The sequence below is a fragment of the Saccostrea echinata genome, unplaced genomic scaffold (genome assembly GCF_033153115.1).
Source record: "Saccostrea echinata isolate AGI-Se365-2 ecotype Australia unplaced genomic scaffold, CSIRO_AGI_Sech_v1 ptg000054l, whole genome shotgun sequence".
Lineage (NCBI taxonomy): Eukaryota > Metazoa > Mollusca > Bivalvia > Ostreida > Ostreidae > Saccostrea > Saccostrea echinata.
In genome coordinates, this window is record NW_026889803.1 from 38,275,479 (window position 1) to 38,292,936 (window position 17,458).

A 17,458-nucleotide genomic window follows, 5' to 3' on the forward strand; every position below is an offset into this window, starting at 1 on the left:
TAAGGGGATTGGCAACGTTTCTTGTTTATGGACAGGATTATCCAGTAATCTATAACAAATTACTAATGTGCTTTAACATACAATAACTGACTCAACCAGCATACCTTTCCATACTCTTAATTTCAAAATTGCTCAACATATACATTTGTCATTTAATATTGGTTTCAATGTAAATTAAGAAATAAGTTGATATCATTATTTGTGAAGGAGCAAATTTTGATTAAGTAAGATATGTAATTAACAATTATATGATACACATTATTGTATGTTAATTTTATATGATATCCTGATGAAAATGAAATATTTACCAATATTTACAAGGATAATGTACCTCTCTATGCATCTCTTTACTATTTAAGAGTTACTGCCCTTTGTTTCACTTTATTCAATTATTTAAAAAAGTAAATAAAGGCCATTGCAAATTGCACATTTAATTACTCATGCTTTTAAGGTAAACACAAAGGTTTCCAATGATTTTCTTATTGCATGTCACCCTTGCTTTGCCTTCAATTGTTCTCTCAGAGAACAGATGGAACACACCATTTTCAGGGTCTCTTTTATAAGCCAATAAAAGGTGAGATAAAGAAAGTCCAGACTTTGCAATATGTGTCATCATCAATTTGGAAATGACATTATTGTCCACTAAGCATATTAGTGATGAATTGTTCTTCTGCACTCTCTCATGATATTGAATAACATTGATGTATGAGTCAAGTGAAAAACTGTGTTGAAGAAAGAGATCCTCTAAGAAGGTCTGAGAATTTACAAGTTGTAGGAGAGATTTTGCATCAGATGCTGCATCATGTGCACAGTAGTATGTTTGAAGGAGACACTTTACCAAATCAGTCTGTTTGTAAGAGGAGAGTCCGGGCACACTTTTCCTAAACAGTGGAAGAGTATCGACAAATCCTTGAATAACTTTCCCTGCATCATCCTTAAGTTTGTTTCCTATTAACGCACGACAAAAGACATTTGCATCAAATCTATCATTATGAGCCATTAACACTATGGGCTTGTGAATTGTAGACAACCAATGCAAAAAGTTCCGAAGTCCTTCACATGGGGATGTTGCTTGAACTGGTTGACCTTCCTTATACATCTGGTTCCCAGCAACAGTAAGACCAGTCAAAGCGATAGCACTAGTTGAAATTCGTTTGGAAGGTAGAAGATACTTGCTGAAACTGTGTTCGTCAGTGTATGCTGCCCCAATTTGAATGATTTCACAATCTTGACCTGTGAAGTACAGAAAATTTTTTTTACATATGTCTATTATGGATGAACATGAATACCTCAATGGCATAAAAAAATATAGAGAAATCTTTTCTTTCCCAAAAATAATCATTCAAAGCACATAATCTGTGACTAGTCATCAGATACGGTAAATAATATAAATATAAGAAATTAATCTATTATTTGATAAGTCATGAGGAACATGAAATACAAAGCTTCACATCTGCATATATTTATCATGAAGCACTAACGCACTTCATGAAAATTTAAAGTGTGAAGCATCACAGATATAATACATGAATTTTTAAAAATTAAATATTCATTTCTTATAAATGTGTTTATCCAGAATCACAGATTGTTATATATTATAGAGTCAAATTATAAATGTGAAGTTCTTTATTTTGCAAAAAATTACCAGATAGACTACTGTAAGATTTCCACGATCCACGTTTTTGCCAGCCACCATCAAATGATGCAGATACAGGAGACTCTCTGAAGTACAAAAAATAATGTATTATAATGTAGACAGTGTACAAATTTACATGTATATCTTGTCGGTGTAATACAAATATCCTATTTTGTGCAATTGTCCATTATTATTGATATATGTAAAGAAAAAAATTTCTTCCATAATTTACATGATATTTGGATAAGTATACATTTCACTTTATATAAATTTATCAAAAATTTGTTGTTTTTTTTTTTTTTGGTATTACTCTGTCAATTCTCTTTCTCTAACAGCAGCATCAGAACCACTGGAATGAGCAATTTCCTCTACAGCCTGACCTATTTCCCTCTCTCTTTTCTTGAGTGTTGTTTTGGAACAAGGGGTATGTTCAGTGTAGACAATAGGTTGGATACTTTCCTTTCCCCTGTACCACTGTGTAGCATACCTGAACTGCAAAACAACAAGTATGAAAAAATATTCTGGAGTATTTAAAAAAAACAACATATTGTGCCATTATTTAAAATATATATGATTCCAAGGAATGTCAAACTAACGTCTACATTAACATAGTATTATATATTTCTTGAAAAACATTGTTATACATTATACTGCACCTAAAGCTAACTTTGTGCTGACATCCCAAGTTTTTCTCCCCCACTGAGATTCCTTGGGCGCACTGGTAATCGGGTTCGTTCGCCCTATCTACCTGTTCGCACGAGTCCGTTCGCGCAAGGTCCGTTCGCCATTATTCTTGTTCGCCCTATATCTCGTTCGCCCTATTATATATACAGTAAATAATAAATATCAACATTTATTATTAATTTTATTCAATATTTTACGACTTGGTGTTTTTTTTTTCCAAATGTTACTACAGAATTTTTTTTTATTTACCGTAATCTTCAAATTTGATATTTATGCTCTTTACATGCTTAATTGATTTAATTATACTTAATTATGTCACTGTAAGTTTTGAAAACAATTAAAGGACTGAGACGTTAATTTCTGTTGGTCTGCCGGGTCTTTGATAGGACAGGTATTTATAGTGTGACCACATGCATACGTCTGTTGTCTCCCGTGTGCAATTTATGTACCAATGTACATACAATTTATTTAAAAAATCCATTGGTTCATTATTCAACTTTCTGCAATATAAATAAGACGAACGGACCCTGTGCGAACAAGTTTTAGGGCGATCGGACTCAGGGCGAACGGCGTCAAGGGCGAACAAGTTTTAGGGCGAACGAACATACAACCGGGCGCACTATGTCTTTTTCCCGTTGGCACAACAGTCTTTCCGTCACACAGTTGATACCTGATAGTCAGTAAGCTGCCCAACCCGTAACGTATCTCATGCACTATATTTGTAATGTTTAAAGGTATAGTTGAATGGCAGACTGAACAACCTTCACAGAGTTTGCTACAAGAAACCCCAACTCCACTATTCGTCTACCCTGCCTCCAACTGGTCCCCGTTTCACATTCATTCTCTCCATCTACTTCATCTAAACAATTACATAAAGTGTTACTATTTTCTGTCTTATTAGCACTGTTTGGTGACCCATTTATAGAGGCTTGGTCTCCATTATCGTCTTCAAATAATGACACTGGCTCATCGACATCGGGATTCTCAAGATTTTCATGACTTGTAGGTCTTGAAGAATAAGAATGATCATTCACAATCTTTCTAACATTGTTTTCTATAAAGCAATCGATTCTTCTTTTCTTTGATTCTGATATATATCTACCTGTCGAAGCAGATCGGTATCGCTTCATCGTGTGTTATGCAACGTTCGACATGTTGTTTACCTCAGAAACACACATTTTTACTCTCCACAACGCTGAAGATTTCGTATTACGGGAGATCACTCCCAATTGAAAATAATTCAAGGACGATAACTGTAAATCATTGTGTACAAAAGAGAAAATGCAAATACAGAATTTTTGAACCCGGATTGCTTCGTTGCCAATGTCCTTAACTGGAATGATGTAACGAAGACATTTTTGTGAAACATGATGAGAGAAATGAAATCAAATGGGCTAAATCTTTGAAAAGAAAAATAACTCTGCAGATAGCTTAACTATCAAACATTTTACAGAGTTATTAATTAAAGTTGTACGGAAATTGGAAATAACACTTAAGTAGCCATGCGTTTATTCTGCTTAGTTCCTCACCTAGTCAATTTGGAAATTATTATTTTTTCTTTTAAATAGGATTAGTTATTATGTACAGGAATATCAACAACAAAAATCAAGCATATATGTCTAGTATTGGTTGTAATTTTTTCCTAGAAAAAATACAAGAATCTTCATCATTTGATATCTTTTCAAAACCCCTGGTAATGTATGCTGAAATTTTGTCTACAAACATCTGTTGGTACTACAATTTTTAATTAAGAATGTCTTGAAAAAATATCGATAGGTAAGGCACATTGCATATGAACTTAATTAAGTATCGTGATTTCTATCAAATCTTATGGAATGAAACTTCATACAGTCATTAATCTACAAAATAAATATTTATGTTCCCCAAACGAAGTTGGGGAACATATTGTTTTTACTCTGTTTCTTATTAGGTCTTCCGTTTTCAACGGAAGACCTATAGTGATTCTACTGTTTCTTATTATTATTAGGGTCTTCCGTCTCCAACGGAAGACCCTTCTATTATTCTATTGTTGATTTTTCACTTTTCTTATTATTATTATTATTCTTTTTTTTTTCCTTACCGATTTTGTGCAGAAGATTTCTCGGAGATCGCTCGATCGATTTGCTTCAAATTTTCAGGGTTAATGCGTTGCTATCTGAAGTTTATAACGCCCTGTCAGTTTTTGAAAAATCACTTCCGGTCAGAAGTTATCGCCCTTTGATCGATTTTTACATAGACCTTGTGTCTGCACAAAAACTCAGGAACGACAAATGCTAGAGTGTTGAAACTTTCAGTGGTGATAGAGGACATGTTCTAGATGTGCACCTTGGTTTTCATATTTTCCGGAAGTGCAAAGTATGGAAGCTCGGTGGGGGTCAAAATTTAGGACGTGATTTATGAGTGAATTTTAGAGACATTTCTGATAATAACATTTTAAATAAAAGTATTTTGTTAAAACATATTGAACAAAAAGTTTTCAAAATCACAAGACCTTTCATTTGATATCAAGAAAAAGGGGCTGGCCCCTCAAATTAGGGGCTCAGAAGGGCCAAAAGTCTTTCATCTATAACTTTTTAATGATCAATATTTTGTTATAAATTACTGAAGCAAAAATGTTTATCTTAACATTCTGTAGCTATATATTATAAAATTTTGATCATATGTTGCGTAATAAGGGGCCATAAGGGGCCAGAATGCTAAATCTTTGACACTTTGTATCTCGAAAAGGAGAAATATTTTGATAAGCAATATTGAACAAAAGATGTTCAGAATAATGTTCTAAACAATATGCACCCTTTTAATTTTTTGCAAGACATCCCCATTAAGGACTTGGAGGGCTGGCCCCTAAATATTGCTATTCTAGATATCTTTTAAACGAAAGGAAATTTCTGAATAGTTGTTGAACAAAAAGTCTTCAAAATCACAAGACCTTTTATTTGATATCAAGAAAAAGGGGCTGACCCCTCAAATTAGGGGCTCAGAAGGGCCAAAAGTCTTTTATCTATAACTCTTTAATGATCAATATTTTGTTATAAATTACTGAAGCAAAAATGTTCATCTTAACATTCTACAACTATATATTATAAAGTTTGATCATATGTTACGTAATAAGGGGCCATAAGGGCCAGAATAATAAATCTTTGACACTTTGTATCTCGAAAAGGAGAAATATTTTGATAAGCAATATTGAACAAAAGATGTTCAGAATAATGTTTTAAACAATATACACCCTTTTAATTTTTGCAAGACATCCCCATTAAGGACTTGGAGGGCTGGCCCCTAAATATTGGTATTCTATATATCTCTTAAACGAAAGGAAATTTCTGAATAGTTGTTGAACAAAAAGTCCTCAAAATCACAAGACCTTTCATTTGATATCAAGAAAAAGGGGCTGACCCCTCAAACTAGGGGCTCAGAAGGGCCAAAAGTCTTTAATCTATAACTCTTTAATGATCAATATTTTGTTATAAATTACTGAAGCAAAAATGTTCATCTTAACATTCTGCAACTATATATTATAAAATTTTGATCATATGTTACGTAATAAGGGGCCCTAAGGGGCCAGAATGCTAAATCTTTGACACTTTGTATCTCAAAAAGGAGAAATATTTTGATAAGCAATATTGAACAAAAGATGTTCAGAATAATGTTCTAAACAACATACACCCTTTTAATTTTTGCAAGACATCCCCATTAAGGACTTGGAGGGCTGGCCCCTAAATATTGGTATTCTATATATCTCTTAAACGAAAGGAAATTTCTGAATAGTTGTTGAACAAAAAGTCCTCAAAATCACAAGACCTTTCATTTGATATCAAGAAAAAGGGGCTGACCCCTCAAACTAGGGGCTCAGAAGGGCCAAAAGTCTTTAATCTATAACTCTTTAATGATCAATATTTTGTTATAAATTACTGAAGCAAAAATGTTCATCTTAACATTCTGCAACTATATATTATAAAATTTTGATCATATGTTACGTAATAAGGGGCCATAAGGGGCCAGAATGCTAAATCTCTGACACCTCAAAAAAGGGGAAATATTTTGATAAGCAATAATGAACAAAAGAAGCTCAGAATAATGTTTTAAACAATATGCATCCTTTCACTTTTTACAGACAAATATCTCAGTCAAGATCTTGACTAATCTTATCCAAAATCAGACGGAAGACCCACTCGTTGCTCGCAACGAGAACCATCTAGTTATTATTATTATTTTTCATTTTTATTTTTCTGACCTTTTCAAATCGCGATATCTCAAAAACTACTCATTCATTTTCAGCCAAATTTTCAGGAATGATTTGTTATCTCATGCCATTTTGAAATATTGAAAAAGTTTGGAAAAATTTACTTCCGGTCGGGAATTATTACGATTTTTCACTTTTTCCACTAAAAATCTAGTCCATGAATGTTCTCAGAAACTGTTAAAGGTAGGAGTCTGAAACTTTCAGGTATGATAGAATTTGGTTTGTAGATGTGTGATGGAAACATTTCGTGTGTCGTCGTAACTTCCGGTCGTCACAGGAAGTGATTTAAAAAGGGTAATTTTTTGAACTTTTTTGTTTTTCAATATTTTTTTATGATGTTGATAGGCTTAATAAAGAGTTTTACAAGAATGCTAAATATGTAGTTTGTTTAAAAATTGATTAACCCATACTCTGAATATTTATCATTTTTCAATTTTAAGAGACGGTGTTTGATAGTGTAATGGTTAGCATGTTGAATTTTCTAGTGGGCGATCTGGATTCAATCCAAAGAATTTCCGAATTTTTTCTCACTTTTTGGGGCTCAAATATAAGATTTTATCTTAAGGGGGGGGGGGGGGGGGGGCTATGTCTTTAGACGTCAGAGCAGCGGTGTTTGACGGCACAATATCAGCGTGTCTTTTTACTCCCTCATAAAGAGTTTGCAGTTTAATTTTGCACTAATTAATGTGCATAGATGCAATTGTGATATGACAAAATGAGGAAAACATGTTGGTGCAAATGTATATGTAGCTAGATACCTATGCAATTGTATCATAAATTGGAGAGTTGCGGAATTGTATTTTGAAAGTAGAATTTGTTACTTTCTCATGTTGATTGAATAACATATATAGCAATTTCAAATGAGAGAAAAATAAACTTCAATGATATTTTTCTTTGATTTTAGTAGGGCAATATTCCTTTATAGATGCAAGTTACAGAACATAATAGGTATCAGATTCCTTGAGCGTCATATGGAGAGACGTGTTTTGTTGCGAAACATTCCAGTCTTTTCATTAATGTGTTACTAATTGGAATAATCCACTTTGGGGGTAAAGAGGAATATAAAATGTGTAAGAAAACTTAGTGCTGCCTTTATGTTACTTGCCCGTATACGATATGTAATATGTACAGTGTGATAAATATACATTCTTAGACTCGAAAATCAGGCTACAGCAACATATTTTTAAAAATTTCATTGAAGCTATCACGTACTCTTATTCAATTGAAGACACATTCCAAAGAAAAGGCGCGATGATTTACTCGTGACGTTTGGCGCGAAATAATGTATCTTGACCCGCCTTTCACAAATGGTCTGATGCAGTAGTGTAGAAGTACAGAAAAAGATTACACGGACATGTCTGAATTTGGAATTGCATAGAATAGAAAGTTGAATGCATAAAGAAAAAAGGAAGTAAACACAATAGTTTTTTTTTTTTAGTTTTTATCAGTAACAGATTATTTTCTCTGCTATCAGTTATTGTTAAAACTCAAGTAACAAATCCGATGTAAATCTACTAGTACTTGCACAAAATTTAGCTGGCAAGTTTTCATCCTATAATTCCACACTATAAGAAATAAAGATTAACCTGCCTGACACTCGTTACTTCAGGGAATGAGTGCAAGGTAAACATCAATGATGGCTGGTACATTGCGCTAGTGTAGTGGTATCAATATTAAAGAACAAGGTCCACTTAGGGCCTTTTTTGGCCCTGTGAATTTCAGAAAAACTGAAACTTCTTTGACAATGCATTAAATCTCATTTAGACCTTTGATGACTGCGTATCTATCAAAATGACGTAATTTTCTGGCTAGCCAATGCATTATGACGTCATGAAATGCGACATTTTCCTCATATCGTGAAAAATTCAACAAAACAAACCAATTTTAAAGCTAATTTTTCGATATTTAATATAGAGCGTAACCTCTGATCTTAAATATGCAACTATAAAATGATAGAACTTTTTCTGAGGATTACAAAACCTGTTTTATTATTTAGATCAGAGGATGCAATCATATTATTTCTCTTCTTTCTTTTTCAAGCTAAAACTTGCATCACTTGATTGCATCTCTTTCGCTGTTTTGAAATATGTTAGATTCCACCGGAAATAAAACGTCAACTTCCGGTCTATTGCTCGGCAACAGTAAACGATTGAAGTCTGAAACTTTCAGGACTGATAGTCAGTGATCAGTTTATTTGAATCGTGACAAAATCTTGTATCGCCGTTACTTCCGGTCGTGACAGAAAGTAATGCAAATAAGGGAATGGTTAGCACGTTGGATTTTCAGTCTGACGACGAGGGTTAAATCTCCAGAGTGTCTGAATTTCTTTTATCACTTTTTCAGTTTGAGTTTTCTTTTTTTCAGAATCGGACGGAAGACCTCTCATTGCTCGCAATGAGTTTCTAGTTATTATTATTATTTTTCTTCTTCTTCTTCTTCCTGGGTACTTTTTTGTCCGCGAGTGATCTCGTCAACTACTCATCCGATTGAGGTGAAACCTTTTTAGGGTTAATAGGCATGTTATGTAGATTTGCGGAATCAAGGTCATTTTGCGCGCACGTGCGTGCGCGTGCAATGCGTAAAATGACTAATATACTTGATATAGCTGTAACTTTTATATATTTTGATGAAATGCTTTGATACTCAAAATATAAGGATATATTAAAAGTGTAAACAAGATGACATGGTCAACATGCACATGCATGCACGTGTGCGCACGCGCAAAGCGTAAAATGACAAATATACTTGATATATTCGTAACTTTTATACTTTTTGATGAAATGCTTTGATACTCAAAATATTTATATATATTAAAAGTGTAGACAAGATGACATGGTCATCATGCACATGCATGCATGCATATGCATGCACGTGCGCGCGCGTGCAATGTGTTAAATGACCAATATACTTAATATAGCCGTAATTTTTATATTTTTTTTATGAAAAGTTTTTATATTAAGAATATACAGATATATTAAAAGTGTAGACAAGATGATGTGGACATCATACTCATGAATGCACATGCGCGCGCGTGCAATGTGTTAAATGACCAATATACTTAATATAGCCATAACTTTTATATTTTTTTATGAAAAGCTTTGATACTAAGAATAAACAGACAAATTATAAGTGTAGACAAAATGGCATGGTCATTAGGAACATGCATGCAGGTGCGCATGCATGCAATGCTAAGATGACCAATATACTTGATATAGCCGGAACTTATTTATTTTTTGACGAAATGTTTTGATACTGAGAATATAAAGATGCATTAATAGTATAGATGAGATGACATGGTCATCCTGCACATGCATGCACGTGCGCGCGCGTGAAATGCAAAAAACGATCAATATACTTCATTGCCTTATTTAATGAAGCTTACAGGAAATAAGACACCAAGAGGGTGTTGGGGAGCGTTTGGGGAACATCTGTAACGGTCCCCGTTACAATTAATACTAGTTTTACATATGATAATGTGCTTATTTTCAATTTCTTGAAAGTAGTATAGCGAAGATGACATGGTCCTCGAGCTTTCCGAACAACCCTCATATGTTGGAACGCAAGACTGAAGAATCTAAGGACAACGTCAAGGAAAATCAAGTATATAAGCGTTGTGGTATATGGGCCTTTTTTTCCCACATTATTTTTTTTTCTAACGCAACCCAAAAAACACACACATTGACTGAGAAATACAGTCATACTCAGATGTTTGAAGCCTGACAATACTGACTCTTTTTCGATAAGTTTAGAATTCATTCAAGTTCTGTGTGTTGCATGTGAAAAGTATATCATTGTCCATTATGCGACACCGTACATGTTATGCATGAAAATATAAATGGTATCATGAATAATGATCAAATTGAAATGTTTTGATTTTCACACACTTGCTGATGTTGTTCAAATTAAAATGACAAAAAAAAAAAAAAAAAAAAAAAAAAAAAAAAAAAATACAAATATTGGCCATTTCTCTAAAAAGTGCCTCCTGAAATCCAAGATATACAGTAATATCAAATTATCAATATTAAAAAGTGCTAATTTCATGGATTTTTTATTTTTATTTTAATGAGTGTATTCAGACATCCCTAGAACATGTAGAAAAACGCATAACACACAAAATACACCATCCTGAAAGCAAGTGCCTACACGTGTATAGTCGAACCCCCCACCGAGGCACCTTCAGATATCCCGGAAATATTGCTTCAATTCGATTGTGTTTAAAATTTATGTTGCCCGAAGTATTTCCTACTTAGATTTTCAATCAGCATCGGACTTTTTTTTCAAGAAAGCACTGAACGTCAGAAGGGTATACATATTTGTTCTTTATATGTGAAAAAATGAGATTGCAGTCATTGGGGAGGGGGGGGGGTTATAAAAAAAAAAAAAAACACGTTATGCTTAAGAATATAAAATGCTTGTAACTTACCGGATTGACGGCAAGGAAACGAAATACTAGTTTTATTATTTTTTTTTTTTTATTTTACTTCATATAGAGTTAAGCTACATGTAATATGCCTCATAATGCCTCTATGGTTATCATTTTTCTACGTACTAAAATTTTATTGTTTACACTAAATTTGAATGGAGATTAAATGTAACTGCTTACTGGTCACAAAAATACTTTATGCTTATCAGTCTGGTCGAACCCTCAAACGAGGATTTTCCGTCCCGTCATGCGATGCGCAAGAACAGTAACTCCTGCCATATCCAGTGTAAACAAACTTGCGTATATCATCTATCGTAAGAAAAAGCATTGATAATATTGTTATTTCTGTTATGAACTTCGTAAAATGTCAACAGAAAAACATTCAACAGGTTAAGTTTTCCATAATTTGAATTTGTACTGTAGGAATATTTACTATCATTTCATGAAATAATTTATTAATTTTGTGTGATGTCTCAATTAAGATTTTTTAAATTATGGAATTTAAAACACTAGGAAAAATATTCTAATAATAAGGAAAATCTGAATTTAAAATCTAGATTTAAATAAAATAAAATATAATCGTGTTTTCCCCCATGCCAAACAATCGTATTTATTAAAAATATTGGCCAAACATTTTATTTAATTCTTATAAGAAAAAAAAAGAAAAAGACAATGATCATGAATACGATAAATTGCATTTGAATTTTATTTTTAACTGTACATGTATTATTTTTTGTTACACTTCATGAGCATGATTATCGATAATAAAGACTGTCGATTGCTAGTCAGAGGAAAAGCCGACTGAAACCCACAATCATAAATAAATCAATATGAACACCACATTTTGGTGCATTTTATTATGAAAATAAAAGATATAAAGTAGAATAATAGATTTCCTTATAATTTCAATTTAGTATTAGTTGTTTTTGTCTGTTTATTGAATATTTTATCTTAAATACCTGGAAGTCAAGGAGCAATAAATCCCAAACTGTGCCAGTGAATAAATCCTGATTTGTACGATAAAGTTGTATTTTTGTAAAATACAAACTCTTAATACAGTAAAACTCGGTTATAATGAAGTCACTGGGACCTCTGAAATTACTTCACTATATCCGTAATTCGTTATATCCATATAAGAAATTCATTAAATTTATTTAGCTGGGAATCCAAGAAAAATTCACTATGTCCGTGAATTCGCTATATCCGTGTTCATACTAAACAAGTTTTACTGTACACCTTTAATCTATCATTTCTGAGTGGTTTTACATTTGCAAAATGACCTGTTACTTTTGCACCGGCGTTTTTTATAAACCTCTACTTTTGGTGTGAAATACACACATTTTTAAGCATCTGCGCTTCCTCATACCCCTGTTTGGGGGTATGGTTTTCCTACTTCTGTTTACCCCCGTTTGGGGGTTCATCCAGACTGCTTATGAATGTGACAAATTTTAACAGTACACACTTCCCAGGTCTTAATTTCCTTATAAATACAGAAAATATTATTAGGACCCTTGGGACACATCTTTGGAAGAGGTAATCTTGCTCATCATACCTATGCACTTACTTCATCGGCTTAATACCCAGGACCAGAGGAGAAGATTTTCAAAGAATAAATGCATTTTCACTATATATTCATTAGAGCCCTACCCTAACACCAGAACCCCTGACCCATGGGCATGAAATTCACAATTTTGGAAGAGGCACCCTTGCTCATCATGACTATGTATTTAGTTTGTTTGCTTAATACCCAGGCAAAGAGGAGAAGATATCTTAAGAATTAATGCATTTTCAATATATAATCAACAGAGTCCGCCCTAACATCAGAACCTTTGACCCAGGGACCATGAAATTCACTACTTTGGAAGAGGCACCCTTGCTCATCATAACTATGCATTTAGTTGAATAATCAACAGAGCACGCCCTAACATCAGGACCCTTGACCCAGGGACCATGAAATTCACAATTTTGGATGAGGCACCCTTGCTCATCACAACTATGCATTTAATTTGTTTGCTTAATGAATTACATTCATGCTAAAAGTTTGAAAGATTTTTAAAGATTGCGTTAATTTTGATGGTTCCCCATCATCCATAGATGCTCTATGCCAAAATTGGTTGAAATTGGTTCAGTGGTTGCAGAGAAGAAGCTAAAAATGTTCAAAAGTTTACGACCGACAGATGACAAACGACAACAGACAAAACACAGATAGCAAAAGGTCACCATAGTGACTCAGGTGACCTAGAAATACAAACAGGTACAGGTAAGAAACAAAATTTGTAAACAAACAGGGGTTTCCCTGCTTCAAGATATATTATCAAGGTAAATAACAGTATTACCTGTCATATTTCTGCAAGAGCCCTGTCAGGGAGATGTTCTTCTACTAGTCATTATAACTTAATCACCATCCATAGTGTTTTTTTATGCCTTAATTGGACCAATCTGATAAAAATCAGATCCTTTGATCTGCTCACATAGATAGCTACACAAGGTAGTGATCTATGTGAGCGGATCAAAGGATCTGATGTAGTGATCTATGTGAGCAGATCAAAGGATCTGATTTTAATCAGATTGTATTTAAATTAGACAATTTTTTAATCAGACACATAAACTTTTCTCCATTGACATTGATAAAGGAGGTTCTGATGTATGCCAATCCGTTTTGCTTGATCTGATTAGTCAATGATTCAAACTGTATAACTCTCAACCAATCAATTAAAGTGAAACAAAGCAATTACACCAATACTTCCTCCATCTCTCTCATGGAGAAAAGTTTATATGTCCAATTAATAAATTGTCTGATTATGGCATATAAAATGCTAAAGACACTGGGTTTAGGTTACAAAGACTAGTAGGAGAACATCTCCCAGACAGAATTAATTGCAAATATACAGTAGGTAACACTGTTATTACCTTTGAAATATATCTTAAATCCCCATTTGTTTATAAATTTTGTTTTTTACCTGTTTTATTTTATGGCAAAGTTGCAAATCCCAGTCTCTGAATAGATGTTTTGGAAATTTTCTCAGAGTAGATGGAGAAAATTAATTATATTATTTATTTCTTTGTCATTTAGAATATAGCATTTAACATTAATTTTTTTATGGCTTTGTAGGTGTATATTTATCAAATGAGCCTAAGTGATGTGACATCATCAGAACAATAATTTGTAGACATCTTTACAAAGAACTTCCAATATATGTAATGCTGGGATATTTAGGATGATGGGAATATGAAGAAAATGCATTTTCTCCCAGGAACAAAATTTCTTCTTCCAAATATATTCCGTAGCGCACAGCCTATGCACAGAAGAGGAGGTATCTGCAGGCAATGTAAATTGTATCATAGTAGCCGTGTTTTGCACAATGAAAGCAAAGTGACATTTGAGAATATTTTGTCTGAAGAAAACAAAAGAAGAATTCAGGATAAGCTACAAAATAATGTGAATGAGCAATCTGTGATAAGAAAAGTGACTGTCTCTGATAATCACAAGAAGTCTGCTGTATTAGTGCCACTTTGTACAGTGAATGGTGAGCCATCTATACTGTTCATGGTGAGATCAAACTTAATTCCTTCCCATAGGGGAGAAGTCAGGTAAGTCTTAGTGAAAATACTTTATGATTGAAAGTTTTCTTGTCTGAATTTTCCCTTGGTTTTTAGGAATGTTGCAGAAAACACAAAGCAAAGTAGAAATGCTGAGATATATTATAATGGAATAATATGTACTGGTAAACTGTGAGATCTTTCGTTGTATAATTGTGCTAAAGTAATTTTTATTCAAATTAAAAGATTTCATATTATGCAATGAATTCTAGTGTAAAAATTCAGAATAGATCTTGCTGATGTCAATCATGTCGATTATGGTCAATTACAGTAAAACATGCTTATAGCCAAGTGCCCGAGGATGTCCAGTTTTGGTTCATTATAAACTTGATTTGTTATATATCCATTAATTTTACCATCCGTTTAAAACCTCAGGGAATGAAAATTGCTTTGCTGTAAGCATGAATTCATAATAAGCATATTCATTAAAGCAGGTTTTACTGTAAATAAAAGAAGAAAACAATGATAAGGCATAGAATTCATTTTTATTCTGTAATATATAATTACTATAAACAAGAGGTTCTTAAGAAATTTCTCGGTTCAGAGAAGTCTTCGTAAAATATGTTATTCTTTTAAAGTTTACCAGGAGGAATGATGGATGACACAGACCAGGATTTGATAGCAACCGCACTCCGTGAAACACATGAAGAAATTGGTTTGAAAATTGCTAGGGAAGATGTTTGGGGATCACTTCAGAGTTTGCCAAGTAGAGTGAGAAATTTCTCATCTTCTTCAGATGTACATATTCCATCATGCACCTCATTTCATTTTAAGATACACAGTTAATAGTGTTGGGAAATGGATGGAAAATGATAATAATTGATTATTGTAAACCAACTTTTATTCATGTGCAAGAAATATCTGCAAGTTTTGTGACCTTGCTTTACTCATGATTATTTTTTGCAACTAACTATTAATTTTATTGTGTATTCATGTAGAATATTTCTTCAGTTGCGAAACTTAGTCATCACGGATAAGTTTAAAACTGACAAATCACAAAAAAAATTTGTCATTAATAATAGTTGGTTTACAGTAATCAAAATAACTGGAGAAGCCTTCCAATCCAATTATCAATCACAGAGTTGGGGCATGTAACTTGTGCAAAGGAAAGAATATGTTCTAATTCTCTTTTTTTCAAGTTCTGTTAAAATTCTATCAACATTTCAGTCCCTAGACTATGATTTATTTTTCTTCACATGCCTACAATCATGAAGGGAGGAATGAATATTTTTGTGTGGGTCAAATAGTCTTTGGCTGTAAAAATAGACCTTTTTAGGTTCTGAAACTTGCAATTTTATGAAACAGTATTTTCAAGAGTTGTAAAAAATTCCATTTAGTCATGCAAAATTTTTTTTTTTCAATTACTCTATCATTGTGTCTCTGTAGACTTTAATTTTAGCTCACCTAAGCTGAAAGCTCAGGTGAGCTTTTCTGATCACATTTTGTCTGTAGTCAGTCTGTACACATGTACGTCTGTCCGTCTGTCTGTCCGTCTGTAAACTTTTCACATTTTTGACTTCTTCTCCAGAACCACTGGTCCAATTTCAACCAATCTTGCCACAAAGCATCCTTGGGTGAAGGGGATTCAAGTCTATTCAAATGAAGAGCCACACTTTCATTCAAGGGGAGATAATTAAAAAATAGTGAAAATTTAGTGGCATGTTTTAAAATCTTCTTCTCAAGAACCAATGGGCCAAAAAAGTTGAAACTTACAGCAAACCTTCTTTACATAACCAAAAAAGTTGAAACTTATAGCCAACCTTCTTTACATGGTGTAGATGATTCAAGTTTGTTCAAATGATGACCCCCCACCCCCCACCCCCCCCACCCCCTGGGTAGGGTGGGTCACAGTTTTACATATGAATGTATAGGAAAAAACTTTAAAAATCTTCTTCTCAAGAACAGCAAAGCCATGATTAGTCATATCGATATGGAAGCATCCTCAGGTAGTGTAGATTCAAGTTCATTCAAATCATGACCCCCCCCCCCCCCCCTCAGGGGTAGGATGGCCCCACAATGGGGGATCAAAATTTAACATAGGAATATGTAGGAAAAATTCTTCTGAAGAACAGAAAAGCCATGTTTGGTCATATTGATATGGAAGCATCCTCAGGTCTAGGGGGTTCTAGTGAAGTAAATAAAGCAGATCCCCAGGACGTTTTGCTGTAATTGTTTCAAATAAGAATCTTTTATTTCAGCAGAATGGTAAAAATCTGGTAACTCCTATTGTTGCAAGTGTGGGTGAACTAGAAAAACACAAGCTCAGTTTGAACAAGGATGAGGTATAGTATAAAATAATTGTTTAGACCTTATCTTGAAAAGAAATATAATCTTTTTTATTTTTATTTATTTATTTTTTTATTTATTTATTTTTTTTTTTTTTGATCTTATATGCATGCAAGACAGTATGAATATTCATTTGGAGGAAAAAATCACTGTCTTCTTAGGTAGAGGATGTTTTTACCAGAACAGTTTCATCACTCTGTGATAGCAAAAATGTTGGATCCACCCAATTCAGGAGAGGAAAACTGCCATCCCTTCAGTCCGGCTTCACTCTGCCTGTATTCCTTGGAGGAGAACACCGAATTTGGGGGTTAACTGCTGTTGTTCTGCACATGTTCCTCCCAGTTCTGGCCCCTGGATTATACAAATTTAAATTACGACACAGACATTAATACATAATTTTAGAAATAAACATTTGAAAGAGACTGTGATGTATATTATGATACTCAGGAAAAATTAGTGCCAACAACAACAAATTAGGGTTTGGATTTGAGTCAATGCAAGACTTCTTATTATTGTCCACTGAAAATGCTACAGGAGAATCCACAGTCCTCAAAACTGTCTGGAATGAATGTTTTTTTCCAGTTAA

At 33.4% G+C, this 17,458-nt stretch overlaps 2 protein-coding genes across 4 annotated transcripts; one reads left to right on the forward strand and one right to left on the reverse strand.

Moving 5' to 3' along the window:
• Nucleotides 1–430: 430 nt before the first annotated feature.
• Nucleotides 431–3,450, reverse strand: LOC133204856 (uncharacterized). Its single transcript, XM_061340600.1, has 4 exons — nt 3,082–3,450; nt 1,947–2,128; nt 1,646–1,722; nt 431–1,233 (listed from the first exon to the last, which is right to left on the reverse strand). Exons 1-4 carry the CDS (start codon nt 3,448–3,450, stop codon nt 431–433), a joined length of 1,431 nt encoding a protein of 476 aa, XP_061196584.1.
• A 7,374-nt stretch (nt 3,451–10,824) lies between these two features.
• Nucleotides 10,825–17,458, forward strand: LOC133205434 (mitochondrial coenzyme A diphosphatase NUDT8-like). Of its 3 annotated transcripts, none has more exons than XM_061341250.1 (5): nt 10,825–10,866; nt 14,099–14,577; nt 15,165–15,297; nt 16,785–16,868; nt 17,034–17,458. In XM_061341250.1, the coding sequence occupies exons 2-5, from the start codon at nt 14,216–14,218 to the stop codon at nt 17,259–17,261; spliced, it is 807 nt and encodes a 268-aa protein (XP_061197234.1). In that variant the 5' UTR covers nt 10,825–10,866; nt 14,099–14,215; the 3' UTR covers nt 17,262–17,458. The 3 variants fall into 3 exon arrangements, with proteins under 3 accessions (XP_061197234.1, XP_061197237.1, XP_061197235.1); XM_061341253.1 differs by having other exon boundaries at nt 10,832–10,866; nt 16,788–16,868; nt 17,034–17,457; XM_061341251.1 differs by lacking the exon at nt 10,825–10,866 and having other exon boundaries at nt 14,082–14,577.